Here is a 21,736-nt window from a genome sequence, read left to right as displayed (position 1 = left end):
TTGGGGGCTGTAGCTAACTGCTATAATCACTGTAAAAACTAAATAATTGTTGTTTCATCTTAAAATAATATGTTACCCCGCAGACTTAAAATTTTTAGTTTAGTCAACTAAAATATTCCAGTTAACCCTTAAATTAACATTGAGTATCTTAAAATTTCAAGCTGATTAAACCCAAAATTTTAAATCAGCGGGGTAACAAATTATTTTAAGTTGAAACAACTTTTTTTTTTACAGTGTAGAGTTAAAAACCACTGGTGCTACTGGGATGAATAAGAACCAGATAAACAAAAGCTACTTTTAAGGAGCTATTTATGCCTGACTTGCCTGTGAAAATGACTTTTGTTGGTGTAACAATGTAGAAAGGTCGATTCTTTTGTACTAAATCATTGAATCATTAAATCACAGTGCAGCGAGGTTCGTTGTGAGTCTTTAACTTCGCTATCATTTAATAGAAACCTGTATTTAAACAAAGTTATCTAGAAAGATCTAATAAAGTCTTTTTTCTTTTTCTTTTTTTTTTCGGTCATGTTACTTTAATGTAAATTTAATTTGTGAATCAGTGTGTTTATACAGCCAGTCTGATGTTTCATCCAGTATAACTGATCATTCGCACTCATGGTCATGCTCCAGTAATGATTCATTTCAGTCATGTTCTGTTTTCCTGCCCCATTGTGTTTCCATATCAACACTTTCATATCAGTTTTGACAATCATAAGGTAAAGACCAGCTGAGTAAGGCGAGGAAAAGGAGAGATGAGGCGAGTTTTTCTTCATCTCTCACCGTGCACAGTCAGACCACTTTCAGTTCTGTTCTAAACAGACCAGAGCCATCATGAGCCAGCAGAATCAGAAACGTGATTTGCCACTGTATTTGATCGATGCAAGCAAACATCTGGTTAGACTTGGCCACAGTTACAAAGTATCTCTGCAGCTGATGATGTCACAATGCATCCTTCACATCCTGCCTTTAAAAACTGTTTAGTTCTGTCTGTTGAATCTATTTAATGTATTCTGTGATGCGTGTACATTGTGATTAATATATTTGATGGCAAATTAATTATATCTCTGGACATTTTCTTGGCATGCCATATTTGATTATATCAGATCATCAGAGTCAGAAATGTTTGCTCCACATTAGTTAAATGTGTCGCCTTGACAGGTTTACGCTAAGCTAATTTGAAGCCCTGGTCTGAAGGTTCATTTTTTAGTATGAAACAACGAAAAAAAGTGCTTATCTGTAAACTTAAACAGAAAGTTTACCCAAAAACAAAAAGTCTATCAACATTTACCCACCCTTGTACCCATATGGCTTTCTTTTTTCTGTGGAAAATAAAAGAAGATACTTTAAAGAACATTGGTAACCAAAGAGTTTTGGTTCCTAATTGACGAAAAATACACTGGATGTCAATGGGAACTGAAATGGGTTGGTATATGTTTCACAGAAGGAAGTCATATAGGTTTTGAATAACTTGTGGATGAGGAAATGAAGACAGAATTTTCATTTTTGGGCAGACTCTCACTTTAAACGGATGTCTTAATACCTTGTTTACCACCACAAGGTACATAACGGCTACATATTACTTCTATGCAACTTTTAGCAGAAGATAAGGAACAAGTTGTTCCTTTAAGGACACTTTCCCAGTGATAAGGCTATCAGTTCATGTATAGACAAGTGTCTATATAGCTTTGCCAGTGACGGGATTTCACCTTTTTGTTTGATTACCACAATACATAGGTGTTTAAATAGCTTTGAGAGAGAAGGTAGATTTACTGATTTTGTTTCCAGGAAAATAGCTCTTGCTAACACAAAATCCACACACAACCCCAAGAAGGAGCATTTAGGACCCTTGACACTATCTATGGTTGTATCTGAATGGCAAATATGGGACGCACATAGATGCACATGTGTGTGTGCAACAGTGGCATTCACATTCATGGACTGATTTGTGACGTAGGAGCACATGCGTCTTCTTGGAATCATTTCATTCCAGATGCATCAGGTCATACATTTTGTATAAACCTGGCTCCTCCGTGTGCTCCACAAGGTTACTGTGCTAACCAGGTGAAGGGTTGAGTAATGGTCTGACAATCCAGAGATGTGGATCTGTGGCAGATCCAGTGCTGCTGAATAATGCAAGGAGCAAACAATCAGCGCACACACATTAACACACACGCACTCATACACACGCACACACACACACACACACACACCTCAGTGAAGGACCTCCCTGTATCAGATATGTAAATTATCACATGTAATTTGTGTTAATTACAGTAAATATCAGTTTGCAGTCTTAGCTCTGTTAAAAGACTAAGTCACCCAAAATTGACCATTGAAAATTGACTCACCCTAAGGACATCCAAGATGTAGATGAGTTTGCTTCTTCAAAGCACATTTGGAGAAGTTTATCATTACAGCATTTGCTCAATGGATCCTCTGCAGTCCAAACCACTGATAAAATAATCACAAAAATCCACGAGTAATCAATTAAGCAATCCCAATTCTGACAAGATGACTTTTTTTCACTGGAGAAAGCAATATTATGTTAAAAACACCTTAATAAGGGATTTGTTTCTTACAAACAGCTTTTTGCTTCACAAGATGATATGTGAAGTGATGTGGATAACTACTGGATAATTGTAATGTTTTTATCAACAGTTTGGACTCTTATTCTGACGGCACCCATTTACTGCAGAGGATCCATTGGAGAGTAAATGATGTAATGCTATTTGTCTCCAAATTTGTTCTGATGAAGAAACAAACTCAAACTCATCTGATCTGAGGGTAAATACATTTTCTGCAAATTTTCACTATTTCTTTAAGGTGACAGAACTGAACTCTTGATTAAGTGAAGATGAATTCCCTATAGCTCATCCTCCTCCTCCTGCGAGAGCACTTCGACCGCTACCACAACGCCAGGACCCAAACCCTCCTCCATCGGCTGTAGGTGAACCAAAAACAACTGATAGCTACTCTCAGTGATGTGTGTCGGGTCCCCGCTATGATAGCAGCAACTTTCACAATTGTTTACAGAACAAGCGGGAAACCAGTGTGCCTGTAGCTTTCTCCATCTGTTTTATCACGTGATAGAAAGTCTAAGGCCTTCTCAAGCCGTACGACTGACCCATCTAATCTGCGCCCTATAATGCTTCAAATTAAGATTGCTGAGACACAAAATAATGCCATCAAGTTAGCATTTTTAAACATTCGCTCACTAAAAAAATAAATCATTTCTGATCAATGACTTAACCACAAACAACTTTGGATTTTATGTTTTTAACCGATATATGGCTAGAAGACAGCTGCAGTGCAACAGTCCTAAATGAAACAGCTGGAAGAATTACAGAACCTCAGACACTTTGAACTCCTGAGATGGACAACACACACACACAGTGCATTAACATACAGACATCTGTCTCCACATCCCACTGAGAGAAAATGCGAGAAAATGCCTCTCTCACATATGCATCAGTTCCTTCCCCTCACCCATCCTTCACTCAGCTCACTCAGAATGGTCAATAGTAGAACGTAATGTTCTACATTAATGCAAGTGATATTTACAGTCATGTTTGGTATCATTTGAATTGTCTCAGGGTGACTGGTACAATGGTCTCATTCTTATAAGAAGTAAACTACAAGGTAATACAGATCCTAAGAGTTTAGAGATGTATTGCACACTTTAGAGGGTGTGTCAGTTCTCAGTGGTTTTCATGCAAATTACCTTCTGTTCCAAAAAGGTGCTAACTCGACTTGATTAAATTGCAAATTACAATTGTTAGTTCCTGTCTCCAGTTTGGGGGATGTTTATCCTGGTCTGAAGTACTTAAAGAAATGTGGCAAAAGGATCAGGGCGATTCTGTAGCCAGAAGCCCGTAGTGTGTGGTGTCTCTCAATACTTCACACTATGTATTTCTATAAAGTCAGGTATGCATCCTTTACTTGTAGATTCATCTCTGAGAATTCGATGTTTTGTATTGATATGATTTGATCTCTTTGAATTGCTGTGTAATTGACATAATACATACAGTATTTACCTGACTGATAATAAATTGATACATTTGACCTTATTCTGTTTTACTCTGTAATTATTGACTCTAGTAGATTACGTTGCATCCTTGTTAAAGACATGAGCAACCGAATGAACGAGTAAATATAAAGTCAAGAGTTAACTAGAATAATCAAATATCAGAAGAATACTAATTAGAAATAGACAAGCAATCAATTTGTATTTCAAGCTAAATACGAGGTCATAATAAAACGGAGTCAGATTAAATAATAAAATGGAGTCAGATTAGAGTTTAATTTAAATTGAAGAACTTTGCACATTGAAAAGACTGAACACGCAGGAACCCTTCATTCACTATTTGGATACCTTCTTTGGGCCAAATGGGTGGACCTTACACAGCCCCTCCTAACTTTAATTTTATAAGTGTATGCACGACTGTTATGAGAGGTGGAGGTGTAGCTGCTCTTTTTAAAGATGTCTATCAATGCAAGCAAGTGTCATTTGGTCAGTACTTGTCTTTTGAATATCTAGGTATTGTGCTGAAAGGTGCTCCGCATATTCCGTTTATCATTATTTACAGGCCTCCAATATACTCTCCAGCCTTTGTTGATGATTTCACAGAACTGTTATCAATGATTTCCTCAGAGTTTGACTGTTTTGCTATAGCAGGGGATTTCAATATTCACATAGATAATGCAGAAATCAAAACTACTACAGAAATGATAACTGCTTTAAACACTTTTGACCTGATTCAGCATGTGCACACACAATCGTGGACACACTCCAGATTTATTCATCAGTAGAGGTCTAAACATTTCATCCATTGTTATTAATGATGTAGCACTATCTGATCAGTTCTGTATTTTCTTTGATATATTGATCTCTGTTACCTTAACTGTTTTAAATTAATTTTAAATCAATTTTATATCATTTTAAAAGTCTCACTCAGATATGAGTGAGGGACACCAGCAGAAGAAAACTGGTGTCATAATTTAGGTACACCTGTAAGTGTAAAGGTGTACGAGTGCACATCTATAGATTGAGAGATGTGCACAATCCGGGAGGGACAAAATGCATTCTCTATGGCACTAAGAGCCCTAGAGGCAATTAGTGCATTTGAAGGTATACATACCGAGAGAATGTGAGACGCTAGAAGGGAGGTTCTAGTCGTGAATTGCTCTACCAACTCTAAATTCCTACCATTACAGACAGGGGCATGCCCCGAGTTTTAGCGAATAGGTCAGATATGATGGTCAAAGTAAGTAGGGGGTGAAGTAGTGGAATAGTTAGGTATATATGCCTATAGACTAGTGCTTTTTCTCTCGAAGATCTGGTATGGATGAGCCACTTTTGTGTTCACACTTAAATAAATACATTTGTACCTTCACTTTAATGGCTCCCACTCTTCCGTTTTCACAAGAATGTGAGCTTTGGAATGAGAAGAGCAGAGCTTTAATTACAAGCTGCTGAGAAGATGAGTGATTCCCCCAGAGGAGAGAAATGAGACACACTGAGGTGGTGAAAATGTCAGACATCTGACCGCACCTAATCAGAATGTACGACATTATCGAGAAGCTGTCTTCATCCTGTCATGGTTATGGCAAAAAACCAAGAGTGAAATAATGATTAAGAATGAAGAGAATTCTTAGAATACTTAAAAATGACCTATACTTTTTGCACTATTTCTGTTTCAATGTAATTATTAACTAAGATTGATCCATCAGTTCATATTTGTCAGGTAATCATTTTAAAATATTTAAATTTAAAAGAACAAGGCAGTGTTGGATGAAAATTGATCCATTTTTATTCTGAAGAGCATAAACAGATGCTATTTATAGGCCATAGACGTACAGCAGAATAAAATATAATGAAACCTTCCTTCACCTGCATTGTGAAATATAGGTCACAAACCAGTGTGACACCTGGACATAGATAATATTCTATGTATGAATATATATGGGCAAGGACTAATAATTATATGGTGAACTGTCAATTAGAGGTGTGTAACCTTCCAGACATCAGTGGAATTGACTGCCCACTCACAGAGGTGATTAATAAAACCTTTCATTAAAAAAAACTATCGTTGATGCTTGTTTTTACAGCCAGCATTTACTGTTATCGACTCTTTACTATTGTTCACTGCTGCTAAAGGCTCACAGAACTTTTGATACAACAATGAACAGAGAAAATGCCAAGACTGACTTTTAAATACATGAATGACACACTTACGGAGTTATGCAGTTTCAAAGAGAGAGAGAGATAAAAGACATACTGTACTTTATGATCTTACAGGTAATTTGGGACCCTTTTGGACATCTTAATGTCACAAGGTTGCTCAATATACCCAAATTCACTTTGCACTCTTGAAAATTATCTTAAAAAGGGTCTAAACTGGCATTTAGATTCATGAAGAATCTTACATGAAACATTCCATCCCTTAAATAAAGACCCTTGGAAGCTTTATTTTTAAGATTGTGTACTTAATGAAAGGAATTTCATTAAGTAAAGAGGACAAAATGCAAAAAAAATGCAACCACAGTCATTTCAAACAATTGCATGCCAATAAATAAATTAAACAAATTCTCTTAGCGGACAAACCACGGATTTAAATTGCACGGATGTCAAAGCGATATCATCTCTGATTCAAACCAACTCCCAGCTGCTTCTTTAAAAAAAACAGCCTGCTGAATACGGATGCAGTGACGTTACGTGAATACATCAGGTAGCAGGAACTTCGTATAAATAGAGAAAGTTTCCCAGCAACCCAGTGAAGCAATAGAAAGCGCTAACAAGAGCCGAGAAAACTTTCAACGCTGTTATCGCTAAAACAGAAAATAGCAAACGATTTTGTATTTTAAATTCTCAGTTTTACCTTACTGACGCCAAAGCACTCAGCACCATGGACAGCGTCCGCGCGGCGGTTTACCTGAGCGTTTTCCTCTCGCTGCTCTGCGTCTGCAGGGGTCAGATGCCACTGGACAACCGACTGAGCGCGCAAGAGGAGCAGTTCATCAAGAGAGACCTGGTAAGAGAATAATCGAGAGTGTCATATGGCATAACTCAAGTACATTTTCAACCTGTTGACGCAAAAAAAAAAGAGTTTCCGCTACATCTGAAACACAGTAAGCAGCGTAAAAAATCAGGATTGAGTTCTCTACTTATAATGGTTTCAGAAATTTCAAGTGAAACTATGTTCATCACTTTGAAAGCATGAAATTCGCTGTAACTTAGAAATAGCTGTTAGAAATAGGTTCAACTTTCACTTGCTTGGATAAATATAGCTAAGAAGTGAATCTTTAAATTCTCGTTTCAAATCTATCTGTTTTAGAAATTCATGCTTTCTCGCCGTTTATTGTGTTTAGGCTGAGGCGCTCGATGAACTTTTGGATGGAGATCAGGACAATCGGATATCTGTGGAGAAAAAAGCTAGCGTCATTCCAAGGGTAAACCCATTCATTTTTAATGTTTTCTTCAAGTAAAAGAGGTTGACTGTACAAGTATCTAATGCGATGCACCGTGTTTCTCAGTGTGATGTGGGGGAGCGCTGCGCCATGAAGCACGGACCGCGCATCGGGCGACTGTGTGATTGCATGCGAGGAACAGCCTGCAATACTTTCTTCCTGCGCTGCTACTGATAGAGCTCGCGCAGCTCTCTTCTCTCTCAGGCACTGTGCTGAGAAACTCGTGACAGCAATGCTTGGGACACCTCATCTGTTTAACGCGTAAAATTACATGGGTGATGTATTTAGTGTTGTTTTGTTCGTAACTTTGTCTATATGCGTTTGTGTTTAATTTAAGTTAATAACACGTCTTTAAGGCTCATTCGTTCTGAACATTGTCTACTCGAAATGAAAGTATGTATACATTATCTGTGAGTTTATAATGTAACTGTTTAATAAAAACCGTAAAATCTCTCAGAACAAGGTCTGGAGCGGAGTGAGTCATTACAGGTAAAGGGTGCGATCAATCAAGAAGTGTCATGACCGACTAAAACCTCGATTTGAATAATCATTAATCACTAGTTTCTAGTGAATTATATAATAACAAAAGACTGAGATTTAACTATTTGATGGAAATGATGTCAGCGATTTTCGGTGCGCAATCTGAGGTTCTTCTTGAGCTACCAAAATGGTCTTCTGAGCGGTCATCTTTAGCGTCAGCGGTTTGTAATTATATTTGTGATAGCCTATAGGCCATCTAATGTAATGTAGAGACAGTCCGATACTAATCGGAAATCGTTGAGATCGTGCACTTGCTATGGTTAACTTAATCTTCTCAGGCAAACAAGAATTAATGAGCGTCTGTTTAGCGCAAAACTTGTATAACTTGTGTTTCTGAAACGTTGCTTGAAAACGCTGCTGAAACATACGCATAAAAATAATTCATAGCCTACTTTATATCTTTTTAAACAAAGCTATAGGCTACATTTTCTCAGAAACACTTTACAGTAACAATAATTAAGAATAACTAGCCTACATTACATAATGCAAGCAGATGCCTGGTTGAAAAGCCTGGTCCAAGATCTAGACTCATTCGGTTTCTTAAATCCTCTTTGAAACAAATAGGTTTAGGCTGCTGTGAGATCCGTCCACAGGAAATGATGTGGTCACCAATCATAACTATATGAACTGAAGAAAATGTCTCAGAGGGAAGGGAAATCTACATATAATGGCCGTGAAAAAACCTCGAAAATCTCATCATCCGATGAGGTGATCAATATGTGACGTAGAAGCAGGTAAGACCTTTTAAGTCCCACAAGACTTTGCGTGAAAACTCGTGCCGGACCCCTCGCGACCAGAAGCACTCCTACGTGACTATAATAAAAATATAATGTCAAATGTATCTATACTTCTCGTGGCGCTTCACTGTGCTGTGTACATTTATTGTAAAATCAGCGGCGTGGTTTCAAGACCGCCAGACCACGAACCGACCGGAGCGACGGAAGCGGTGAGTGAAACACTGCGCGCTGGCGATTTGGACCGCAGGTCGATGGATAATCGGAAAACTTACTGTTTATTTCAGACAAGAGCTGTGGCAGAATATAAAGAATATCTTCAAAGACAGGTCGTGCCCATTTTGAAGAGAAAGTTCAACCGTCTTCCAGGCGTATGCAGACGTCTGAAAAGGAGGAGGATAACCATTCTGGTACTTCACTTTTGCTTATTATAAGTCTGCATACTGTGACAAACACAACTGTCGAGTAGGTTCTGCATGAACGTAACATAACTCATGCACAATTCTGGATTTAAAGGGATAGTTCAATTAAACAACCTGTTATTTATCCTATTCACCCTCAAGTTGTTTCATGCATGTATGCGTTTCTTTGTTCTGCTCAACAGAAAAAAAAGATTATCTGAAATATGTTGTATACACAAACATTGCTGGTAGCCACCGACTTCCATAGTATGGAAAATAAATATGTCAATGGCAACCTGTTGAGTTAGAAACATTATTAAAAATATCATCTTTTGTATTCAACAGAAGAAATTAATTTATACACGTTTGGAACAACTTGAGGGTGAATAAATTACTTGACACATTTTAATGGTCATTATTTTAATGGGAATTATACATTTCCAAGTCCCTCAGGTTTTTAAAACCCACTGTAGAAAACTCTGGGTTCAAGTCAGTGTGTACACTTGAGCAAAAACGTGTGCACTTGAGAAATCTTTCTTACCATTTGTCTTTTTGTTCCTCTCCACAGTGTAACACAGCTAAGTTTTGTTCTGCTGTGACACGTTCTCAGCATGGCCACATCTGCTCCTGTCCAAAAATATCAAAGTGCACTCATTTCTTTTTATGGAGTTTGACCTCTTTTTTTTAATTTATTTTTTTACTTTCATCACACAAAACAATTTTCCATCATGACAGAATCACAAACTAGGGCAGACCATTTCTTTTTCCCATTTATTCCTCAGTTCATCATCAACAGAGAACAGGAAATGTCACTCATCTTTCATAAAAATACACCTTTTACATTTTAAGTAGATCATTAAAATCATTTATGGGACAAGCTCAAATTCACATGGCTTTCTTTTAAACTTGTGGAGTTAAAAAAAACACACCAATCAGCCTTAATAAAAAGGCATTATACTGTCAAACCAATCAATGTAAATAAACTTGTGGAAAAGTTAGAAATGCACCTCTTTACCAAAAACCAGGAGAGTAAACTCTTTCTGAAGTCGATGACACAAAAAATCACATCTTCAGTAAACAAGACGCAGATCCAATATTGAATTTTGCTGTGAAGTGCTTGAAAAATAAAGAAACAACAACAAAAAAAAAATTATATAAAAAGGTGGGTTGGTTTCAATAAATCTCATCCTCTTCATTTCAAGTCAAGCAGCTTTAACATACACTACAATGCAGTCTTGCATATATCAGTCTGATATGAGTACAGAGCTGGTATTTTTCAGACTGACATTATGAACCAAGACGTTTGTTCACAATTTTATATAAAATATTTCTTTTTACTCAGGAGGACAAAGACTGAAAGTAAACGCCATGAAAAAAAAAAAAAAAAAAAAAACTTGAATAAGGAGCACCTACAAGTCTCTTAAGAACGTGTCAAAAACACTATAAAAGTATATACTGAAAATAAGGATTTAACAAACAACAACTGCACGTATGAGATTAATTAAATTACTGTTAATGTTCCAGGAAGAAACATGTCAATGTTAATGGATGGACAAGTGTGTCAGTTTGGAGAAACTCAGGAAAAAGACATCTGTGATTTCATGAATGATAGCGTGTTCCGAAATGAATGAAGCCAAATGAACAAACCCCAAAACTCTGATATTCACTGAAACTCACCCTGACTAACATAAACCCATTGTGATGAAACAAAACCGTATCTTCTTTCAAGACTTTGACCATACAGTTCATTTACGGCTTGAGAAAATACTTGATGTGCTTTTGGATTATTGAAAACATGCAACACACACCCATATTTTGTTCAACACACACCACCTTCACAGCATTTTAAAGAACAGGTGTACGGAGATCTGTACATCTTTTACTAAATAGGGACTAGACTCCTGTCTTGCATAATGTTTGCTGATTTGATGGGATGATCTTGAGATTCACATCTAGTTAGTTAAGTCCTGCAAAGAAGCAGCATCCACAAGTAATGTCAGTCTGGGTAACAAGAGCACATTGTGCCCGTTCAGAGGTTTGTCTTCGAGTGTCCAGTAAGATGAAACCAGTGATAAAGTCTGGAAGCCTCCATGAACTGTGGGGTTATGCCCTTTGCTGAGAGTGTATAACACCAGGCCACAGGCCCATTAACTTTTAGTACAGTCCAGTCTACTAAATAGACTCTATCTGTCGCCGAACCTTGTCTGAGGCTTGGCGGTCAAGTGAGCGTTGTCTAGCAACCACCAGTATTGCAAAGACAACAGTGAGAGCCAGCATTGCACCCTCAAATTTCCAAAAGAGATGCTCCTCCATTTTGGTAGAGCGACAGCTGAATGGAAAACAAAGAGAAAGAGTGAAGTAAATTAGTATAACTTTTTAACTGGCTGGATTAATATTGTAAGCCAGATAAACATTTGCTATTTGGCCTTCCAAACTGTGAACTTAATTTGTGTGGAAAGAAGTGGAATGTTGCGGAAAATGAAGCAGTGTCTCCACCACAGAGAACAAAACCACTTTTGGTCAAAGTAGCAAAAACAGACATTTAAGTTGTAGCTATTGGGATGTAGTACTACCTGTGGTTTTAGAACATGCAGACAAAAAAAAAAAAAAGACTCAATATGCAAAATTTCCATAAATATGTGGTTGGAGAACCAGCTACTGTTATCCAAACAAAATAGGATATATATATATATATATATATATATTTGGTGGAGAGCCACTCACCTCTTGTATTCATCTCTGTTAGATTTAGTGCAGTTGATCTTTTCTACAAAACCTGTTTGGCTGCAGGCTGGTACAGTTTTCTGTGAAAATGACAGCAGGTTTACAAGGAAAGCAGAGGACACTTTTTCATTAATTCGCAAAAATGAAATGCTCTACAGCTGGAACAATCACAATTCATAAGCTATCGAGCACTATATTTGTATACCTTGTCTGTACATACATACATACATGCACACATACAGTAGTCAACATTTGAAATGGATCAAAAAAGTTCAAAGTTGTCCCAAGACAAGATTGCATTTTGGTTTTAGGACAATTTTGTGTGTGTGCGTGTGTGTATGTATATGTATGTATGTGTATATATATGATATTATATTATATCACTATATATTTGAAAATATTTACATTTAATATATAAACAATTTTTTTCTGAAATATATACACATGCATGTGTGTGTATTTATATATACACATAATAAATATACAGTACACACACATACAACATGTAAACAAGAACTTATTTTGGATGCGATTAATCGTTTGACAGCACTAAACGTATATACGTGTATATGTGTGTATGTGTACACAATTTATACATTGAAGAGTTCTAGAATGTTACAAAAAAATTCTATTTTAAATAAGTGCTGTTCTTAAGCAGCACAACTGTTCCCAACACTAATAACAGAAAGAAATATTTCTTGAGCTCCAGATCAGAAGTCATTAGAATGATTTCTGAAGGATTATGTGACACTGAAGACTGGAGTAATGGCTGCTGAAAATTCAGCTTTGCCATCACTAATAAATCAATGTGGCCTTGGTTAGCATACAATACCTTTTTTTTTATTACAAACAAAAAAAACTTTTGATCAAATGTGTGTGTGTGTGTGTGTACCCTGGCCTCACCGATTGCAAACCTTCGCATGCACTGCACTCTTTAGCCACCACAAACTCCTCCAGCTGCCAACAAGGTGCTGTCACTGCCTTTGTCACCACAACTACAAATAAAAAACATAAGGACAATTACAAGTATATGAACCTAGTACACTTTAGAGAACAGTCTTTAATGAAATCCTGATTTTTCTAAGTACCTGCTGCCTTCTCGTCGCTAAGAAGAGCTGCTCCAAACACTCTAGAAAAAAAGTTTAAACATGGAATGAATGAGTATGATCAAAGCTTAGTTTCGCATTACTCTGCATTAGAAGAAAATCACTTATGGCAATGGTAATTTTCTCACCTAAGAGACACTAAGCCCCAGAATAAAGCATGCAGGGCCAGGATCCGGGGTCTCAGACATGCCATAGGGATCCTACAGTCACTCTCCATCACTCTGGTGCACATGCGTTTATATAGTAACACAACTGACGTTTACTGCCGGTTCACAGTACAGTTTCATTCCTCAGAGCAGTAAAACATCCAAAGTACCTACAAAGACACATGTGAAAAATAAAATGAATACACCGAACCTCATATAAACAAAACTCGCACACTGTGAGGCTGATGATACACGGGACAACGTTTTGAGCAATGCTACTGGGCAACTTTGGGCAATGTTGCTTTCAACGGGCAACCAGACACAGACAGGGCCCACTACAGACCTAAATTATCCAGGTAAAAAAATGTTACCCGTTCTCAAGGGGAAACTGCCCAAGCAACATTGCTCAAAAAGCTGTCCTGTGTATCATTTGAAGGCAACTTCTGATCTAGATGGACATAATCTCTTTATCTAGGGCTCGGCTATTTGCGTAATGAATCAAAACAAATAAAATGGTAAAATATATACATTTTTTATCATCACTTTTCTACTATAGTAGAAAAACTACTTTAGCAGTTAGCAGAGAAGCTAAAAACCCCCGAGGAAGAAACTCCGTAGTTTAACACTCGACACATAATGCAAAGCGATTAAACTAACGTTACAATGAAGTTACTGACAAAAAGTAGCAAACTACGTTAAAGCTACTTCAAATGTAATGCCATTTAAGTATACCTATTTGATTAAATGATTAAGTCAAAACAGTGTTTACATCTCACGGGGCTTTGAGTAACTTACTGAAAACACCTAACTTACCGTTAAATTAACAAACTTAGTGTTTGATATAAAAAGGAAGAAACAACAACTTCCGCCGCATAACAAATGACCGTCGATTATGGATAACTTACACACATAAATACAGAAGTTATTCGAGTACACGAGCTTCGTAAACAGAGAAAGAGTAACTAAACACGGTCCACATCAGCAGGGAACACGCAGTACTCACCCCAAATCATATCACCCGAGAGGATCTCTCAAACACTTAACGGCCAGCGATCATCGATTACTACATGTAAACACGACTGTTACTTCTGAATACACCGTATAAATGTCTTTATTTACAGAGACCTCTAGATAAGGGCCTGCCTGCCATACTGAAACGGAGAGGATTACGTCAGAGGAGAACATGGCTTTCAAATCAGATTTAAAGTGTATCGCCCTCCAGTGGACCGGCTCTCCTGTCCGTATGGCCCATCGAAATGTATTTGGATATGTATGGCTTTATTTACATTATATACAAAGTACTGAATCAAATCTCGTCTGCAAACAAATGGTGTTTCAACATTGGCATTTCCTCGTAACTTCACTTTTCTTTAAGTCTGGTCCCACTGAACCTGATTGTTGGATGTATGAAGGCAAGTGCAGTTTAATTTGTCTGATTCTTGAACATTTGAGCCTACATATCGTTTAACAAACTACTTGGTTCTAGATTTAGTTTTCTAATGCAATGGCAGTCACACTTTCTTTTTAAAAAGTGTGGCTTAGAGAGTTTAAATACTCTCTAAATTAGATTTTGTTGCCAATTTGATTTCGTTACATGAAAAACATTAGGTTTGATTGCATTAAATTGTATAATTATTATAATTTATCTTACACCATACACTGAAGAGCATTCTATAAATTTGAATTACGCACAAATGTTATAATTTGGTCTACATTTTGTGCTTGTAAATTAAAAAGTTAGTTAAAAAAAAAAAAGAAATCACTTATTCAGCAATGATGCATTAAACTGATTAAAAATTGACAGTAAAGACTACATTACAACAATTCTATTTCTAATAAATGCTGTTCTTTTTAAATTTCTATGAGTCTACACTATTCTTACCATTTAGTTATATTAATATATGGTTACAGTTCAGCTGATAACTGCCACAGCTTTATTTCTTACAAATACAGTTTAACTCAACTGATCATGAGATGTGCTTGTTGACAGTACATTTTTAACGGTATTATTTTTACTCTCACTAGCTAAAAATGTATACAGAAGAGCATTAAATTGCAAATTACTTACATATCTGTTACACCTGTTTTCATAAACAAAATCTGGATTTATTAATTTTTTACAATCATGTCAGAGTTAAACATACATATTATAGATCAAGTTACCTCTCACATTAGCAGTTACCAATCATGTCACTGAGGAAAAAAGTATTACGTAATGCCTGAAGGTTCAGAGTTCTGTTTAAAGGGACAGAAAAGTTAGAGCGTGTGTGTTCAGGAATCAAGAACTTCTGAAAACAAGTGTTTGTTTTCAAATACAGTCCAGTAGAAACAAAAGAGGTGAAAGAAGAATGAGATTTTCAAAATGCATGTATTGGAATCTGTGAAGGTGCAAGAGAAAAGTAAATATGAAAAATTCTGCTTGAGTTGTGTACTCCAGTTATGTCCATTAGAATGATGAATGAATGCCATGACAAGTGGCCTAAATGATCTCGTAGGTCCACCGTTGTACCGTAAACACATGGTCAGTGTGCTCTCGCTATGTCAGTAAGGCAGAGGAGTGCTGTATTCCCTACAATCCCCTCCATGCTGTCTGTTACCTGAACTGCATGTCATATAAAGCTGGAACCAGTCCCATAATTGCATGCATAGATATTAATGTTGAGATCATGCATCAATGCTCATCTCAATGACTCGGATTAGTCTCAGTGCTCCCAGTTTACTCAATTCTTCAAATATAGTGGCGAGTCTGTACATGGCTTAGGTTAAGGTCACGTGTGAGACACTATGAGAATCTTTTTTGTTCTTGAATAATTGGACAAGAAAAATAATGTATGATAAGTATTTCTTCATGCCGGATTGATCTCTGACCTATTGATCTTTAAGGGATGATGAATGTAGCAAAACAAGGCATTCACTGTGAGGTCATAACCTGGTGAAACATAACTTGGTGAAACCTAGTAGAATTAAAGGGATAGTTCACCCAAAAATGACAATTCTGTCATCATTTACTCATACTTTCAAATGTGTATGGCTTTAATAGATCTTAGTGAGGGTAGCACTGTATTTCATTTTTGAGGGATAGAAGTACAGTGTGTTCAATGGATTGTACTGTTGTTTAACAACATACCGATTGTTCAGCTGACGAAACGTCTTTATGAAAAAAAAAACTTTTAGTAGACAAAAACACCATAGAACAAAGTTTTGAAAGTTGCAAATTGTGAAAATGTCATGATCTAGGAACATTGTAAAGACTGCAAGTCTGTTCCTCACAATCTTGTATTCAAAATGTAAAGAGATAGCTCACCCAAAAAACGAAAATTTTCTCACCCTCATATCATCGTAGGTGTTGACTTTCTGATGGATATGACTTTCTTCTTTAAGACAAACGTAATCAGAGTTATATTAAAAAAATGTCCTGGCTCTTCCAAGCTTTATAATGGCAATGGAAAAAGTGCATCCATCCATCATAACAAGTGCTCCTCACAGCTCCGTAGGGGTTAATAAAGGCATTCTGAAGCAAAGTAATGCATTTGTGTAACAAAAATATCCATATTTAAAACTTTATAAAGCGTAATATAGGTGTAGAGTAAGCTCCGGTGAGAATATACTAGTCTTGTGAGAAATTTAGTTTACAGCAAATGAAAACCAGTCTTCTCTTGGCTTAAATCAAAATCCTCCAACATTTTTTCTATATAAATCCTCATTTTGTACTTCTAATTTGTGACCTGTGTTTTGTTTTGCATTCTCCTCTGTGCTTCTGTATTCATCACTTCTCACCGAAGCTTATGCTTCACCTATATCCTATGTCATCCGCTGAAACTCTCTCCTGAACGCATGTACGAGAGTTAGCAGAAGCTAGAGACTTTTTTTATGAAGGATGGATGCACTTTTGTGGCCTTCAAAATCTCGACCACCATTCACTGCCATTATGAAGCTTGGAAGAGACAGGACATTTTTTAATATAACTCTGATTGCATTCGTCTGAAAGAACAAAGCCATATATAGGATAGCTTGAGGGTGAGTAAATCATGGGGTAATTTTAATTTTTGGATGAACTATCCCTTTAATATGGTGTCTAACCTGATTAAGGTCTACAGAGTCAGATATGCTGTTTTGGACCCCATCAACATTTTCTAAAATATCTTTTGTGTTCCACAGATGGAAGAAAATGGACCATTTTCACAGACTGTGATGACACATTTCCACAGCTATTATTATAATTCTAGCAATCTTCTTCTGACCAATGTAATCAATCTATTAATATTTTTTTTCTGCTTTGGAAAGACAGAAAAACTACCATTCCTAAACTAAAACAACCATTGTTTCTATTGTTTCCATTCACCATTAAATAGAAGCCTCTCTCCAACTATGAAAACTTCTGCTTTTGGAGAACCCTACGCTGTATAAAGAAAAGAAAAGAAAAGAAAAGAAAAGAAAAGAAAAGAAAAGAAAAGAAAAGAAAAGAAAAGAAAAAAAAAAAAGAAAAGAAAAATGTATTGGTAATTGGCCAGTAATTTTACAGTAATTTCCGTTAACTCTAAAACACAATGCAATGTAGTGCAAAATTCAAACTACGGGTAAAACACTTGTATAAAATAAAAATATAGTACAGTACAGTATTTTGTGCCATATTTTTACTGATTCCTTTAACAGAGTAGATATGTGAAAAAAAGTCCATCATACAGGGTTGGAAGGATATAAATTACCATTTTTAAGTGAAATATCCCTTTAAATCTCAACTAATTGAGAGCCTCATTTGTGGAGAAGATGTAGACTACATTTGACCCTCTTGTTTGTTTGCAGTTAGACTGATGCACATGCTGAATGAAGAGATGGGCTGCAAGGCAAAGAGGCTGAGGATCAGAGAGAAGGGCATATGAACAGCCTCTATAACTAACCCCACTATTAAATTAAAATTAAAACAAATTTGCCTGAACCATTTGAACTATTAACATGCACTTTAATGTTGGCTATTTCATCAAAGAATATTTTTATTTATTTATTTGATTTTCTTATTTTTTGCATGGTGGGCTTCTGAGAGATGATGCAGTGGCAGGGTGCGATCGCAGGAGAGGGACCCATTAAGCCAAAGAGATGTGAGAAGGAAACCTGAGGGTCACGCATTTTGAAGTTCCTTCCTTCCTGAAGTGGCAAGAGGAACCATGCAAGATCAAAATGACAGGAGATGATGCTTTGGTGGAAATACTGTCCATCAGTCTATCATGCTGTTCTTTATAGCAAACTGTGATGCCGTTTTCTCAAAGGACATGTCAGTGATAAATAAAGGAAAAGTACTGGATGCAGTACATTCATTAGAAGCTCAGCGACTTCTAGTGGCACAAGGAGTCTATTGCATCAAGCTAAAGTGTAAGGCCATGGCCGAGAAGGAGAGTCCAAAATTCAAATTCAGTTCACAATGCCCTGATTTCTTAGAAAAAAAGACAGAGAGAAAAATAGAATTGCTCTGGGGGCCTACTGGTTATCAAAAACTCAACAAAACCAAGAAACGATATTGGCACAGAGACTTCTAGAAAGAAATGCCATCAATGAAATGTAAAGGGGACAGTTTTGTTGCAGTCAAGAGATTCATCCCCACATATTTTGGAAGACTGATAAAAAGTGACGGTTGAAGACCACTTCACTGGAAGAAGTCCAAATGTTCAACAAAACCTCAATAATATCTTCATCCATGTAAGAATATTTCTCTAAAACTTTCCTGAATCAGTTGAAATAAAGTAAAAAGAAGAAAGACTGTTACTACAGGCATGTTAAAATAAAAACCGGACATCGCGAAATATCAGGGCATAGTTTGCAAGGCAAAGTCTAGAAAGGTTGTCCAGAAGCCACCAACCACTGTGCAAAGGGTGAACCCATGCAACGATACAGCAGTTGTTTAGAGGAACTGTGCTAGGTTAATTTAGGGAGGTATTTAGCCTTTGGATGAGTTGCCCTGATGCTACAGTCAGAGCGGGACTGCTGCCAGGTGTCTCTGGGGTCATTCCATGTTGCCACTGTCTGAGTTGGAGATATAAAGGGTGTTTGCGGAGGGGAATAGGTCACGTTGATCGGTGGGACTGTGGTAGTCCGAGGTCAAGTCAGGTTCCAGCAGGGACGACAGGGTCAAGTGGGACGAGCCCTTTTTCAGGCACTGCGAGTAGAAGTTTAGGAGCAGGTCCAGCTTGTTTTCGATTGACTGCACCTGAGAAGGGGAAAAAAACGGATTGTAGTCAAGCTACATCAAGATCTAGTGTTATTTTATGATGAACCGATAATGTTCAGGAAATTAGTTTGGAATATTATTGAATATCAGCAGTTTTCAAAGCCACAACTCTATTATGTGAAACACAATGAGCTGCACTATAAACACTACAGGTGATGAATTACTGCCATAACAAGTGACAACTAAGCACACTTACACTAAAATATAACACCAAAGATATCTTATAGATAGATAGATAGATAGATAGATAGATAATAATATTCATAGCTTACCTGCTTCTCCACTTTCATCACACGTCCCATCATGCTTAATTCGTCCATCTGTTCCAGTTCAGGAGGAGTTTTCTCCCCTTTTTCAGGCCTAACTTTTTTATCTGATGGAATGGTACCTCGCCCTATGATCTGATCCACCCTTAAAAACAAACAAACGAAAAAATTAAATGAGACTTAAGAAATGCTTTTGTGTTAGGAGTATAAGCTGATTGTAGGAATGATGGCTAGTCTGAATTTTATTTATTCTGATCAAACCTTGTCTGCAGGCTTTTGATTCTACCCAGCATGTCAAGGTGTCCAGCTGAATATTGCTCAATCACATCTTTCACATCATATGGCCGCAGGGTTTCTTTAAACTTCCTCTTGGCCACCAGGAATTTAAGAATCCTACATTCACGTGAGACAGAGAAGCACATTAGAATGACCCGGAATCTAGGCAGAATGATGCAGAAGCCTCCATGGCATTACAGGAGAAGATAAAACAGGAATACTGCAAACAAAAGGAAACAGCTGTGAAACGAGTCACAAGATTAATAAGTGTAACAAGATTAATTACAGAAAGAGGCCTTATCAATTACATGAGTGACTCATAAACAGTCAGCACAGAGAGAGAGAGAATGCATCCCCCACCTCACGGCTGGTAATTATTCTGACGATGATACCCTCTTTACACAGAGGGAAAGCGTGTACATGTGTATTGTTTAATGTAACCTCCTAGGAACCCGGGGGAAAAAAATCCACGTCACTGTACTGTAGTGTTTGAAGCATACATTTTTGAAGCATACAGTGTTACCTACATTTCACTGCTGGTTATATAATTGTGTATAATTGTGTATGTGACGAATACAAATCTTGAATCTTGAATCATAAGATAAACAACAATCTTAAAATACAGATTTATGCCTTATTGTGTGTACTCTCTAGAGGACAATCAAGACAATTATTTAGAAAATGAAGGAAAAAAGACAATTGTACAGTTATTTATTATTATTATTTTCAAATGATGCTTTTTCACAAATCAATTTAAGCTAATTTTCTTATATACTGTCTCCCCTAAAATTTTGGCATCCTAAAATGTCAGGTTTAAAATAAAACAAACTTCTTTTTGTACGAACACTAATTTTCCTATTTCATAATTTATTTCCTGTTTTATTATACAATTTTAAAATGGGTGTTGCCTATCTGTCTGATACATACTGTCCAATTTGTAGGCAACATGTAAAACAAAAATGAATGTTTTTTAACAGTCTCATATTTCACAGTAATTTTCCAGTGTCTCACTTAAAGGTCAAAAGCCAAAATAGTTGCGATATCCCCCTGCAGTCGACATGTATACATTTTATAATTTTTTTTGGTAAAAGACACACTCTTTGAAAAGTCACCTAAATATTCCTAAAATGCTTATTTACAATAAATAGCTTGACACACCAATCAAACACAAATTCCAAATATTTCCAATATAATAGACCGATGGTTAATATTCTATTTATTTAGGGTTTTTGTGATGTGAGGAGAGGAAATTGTCATGACCCAAGATTTCTCTATACGATTCATCAGGAAAGTGGCATCTGTGGTGTAAGAGATTCAAGAACACCACATTTTTTCTCCAGGACAAAAAAAAAAGAAAAAAAGAAGCACTCTTTTGATCATTCAGTAAATCTTTGAGACTGTTTGTAGGCAGTTGAGAATGTACTATGCACCCGAGTATGAGCAGAGATGCCCTTGACCACCACAGTGCTTCATTTTTCTCCTAAAGTGTTTTTCCCAGTTGTTAGTCAGAGACAGGTTAGCCCTATCTAAATCAGCACTGATCCCTCTTATTGTTGTCACAGTGCACTATCAAGCCCTGCTGGCTCAACAGAAAACAGAACATGGGCAAATAGATCCACTCTAACTGTCATACTCCGGCGATTTTCTAATCTCATTCACTGTGGTTATCCATCAAAGCAAAGAGGATAGCCTGTCTTTAGTAAAGAGGCATTTTATGTTGGGATAAGCTTCAGTTACAGAGAGTATCTGTTCTCAGAACACATGCAGGAGAACAGTTCTTCCTCATCCTCCAGATTCATTAGCAACCAGCAGGGGGGGAAACCGAGCTTGGACAGAAGTCTTCTAGTGCGGTTTAA

The 21,736-nt window shown here is 36.9% G+C and overlaps 3 protein-coding genes across 3 annotated transcripts in view; 1 reads left to right on the top strand and 2 right to left on the bottom strand.

The window, feature by feature from the left end:
• Nucleotides 1-6,696: 6,696 nt before the first annotated feature.
• LOC306885237 (cocaine- and amphetamine-regulated transcript protein-like) lies at nt 6,697-7,922 on the top strand. Its single transcript, XM_079441638.1, has 3 exons — nt 6,697-7,031; nt 7,369-7,449; nt 7,534-7,922. Exons 1-3 carry the CDS (start codon nt 6,906-6,908, stop codon nt 7,639-7,641), a joined length of 315 nt encoding a protein of 104 aa, XP_079297764.1. The 5' UTR covers nt 6,697-6,905; the 3' UTR covers nt 7,642-7,922.
• Nucleotides 7,923-9,807: 1,885 nt separating this feature from the next.
• On the bottom strand, nt 9,808-14,299 carry LOC306885865 (protein JTB-like). The gene is made up of 6 exons (XM_079442658.1): nt 14,122-14,299; nt 13,101-13,288; nt 12,955-12,995; nt 12,770-12,861; nt 11,867-11,946; nt 9,808-11,471 (listed from the first exon to the last, which is right to left on the bottom strand). Exons 2-6 carry the CDS (start codon nt 13,202-13,204, stop codon nt 11,315-11,317), a joined length of 474 nt encoding a protein of 157 aa, XP_079298784.1. The 5' UTR covers nt 13,205-13,288; nt 14,122-14,299; the 3' UTR covers nt 9,808-11,314.
• A 4,814-nt stretch (nt 14,300-19,113) lies between these two features.
• The window catches only part of LOC306885593 (potassium voltage-gated channel subfamily KQT member 4-like), a gene marked incomplete at both ends in the record, with an annotated part of 41,949 nt that continues 39,326 nt past the window's right edge, over nt 19,114-21,736 (bottom strand). The window contains 3 exons of the mRNA XM_079442238.1: nt 19,114-19,317; nt 19,611-19,749; nt 19,866-19,997. Coding sequence (XP_079298364.1) covers nt 19,114-19,317; nt 19,611-19,749; nt 19,866-19,997 — 475 coding nt within the window. The remainder of the gene's footprint in view (nt 19,318-19,610; nt 19,750-19,865; nt 19,998-21,736) is intronic.

The sequence above is a fragment of the Barbus barbus genome, assembly GCF_936440315.1.
Source record: "Barbus barbus genome assembly, chromosome: 19".
Taxonomy (NCBI): Eukaryota; Metazoa; Chordata; class Actinopteri; order Cypriniformes; family Cyprinidae; genus Barbus; species Barbus barbus.
Note: the sequence above shows the minus strand (reverse complement) of the source record. Positions and strands in the feature narration are given on the sequence as shown.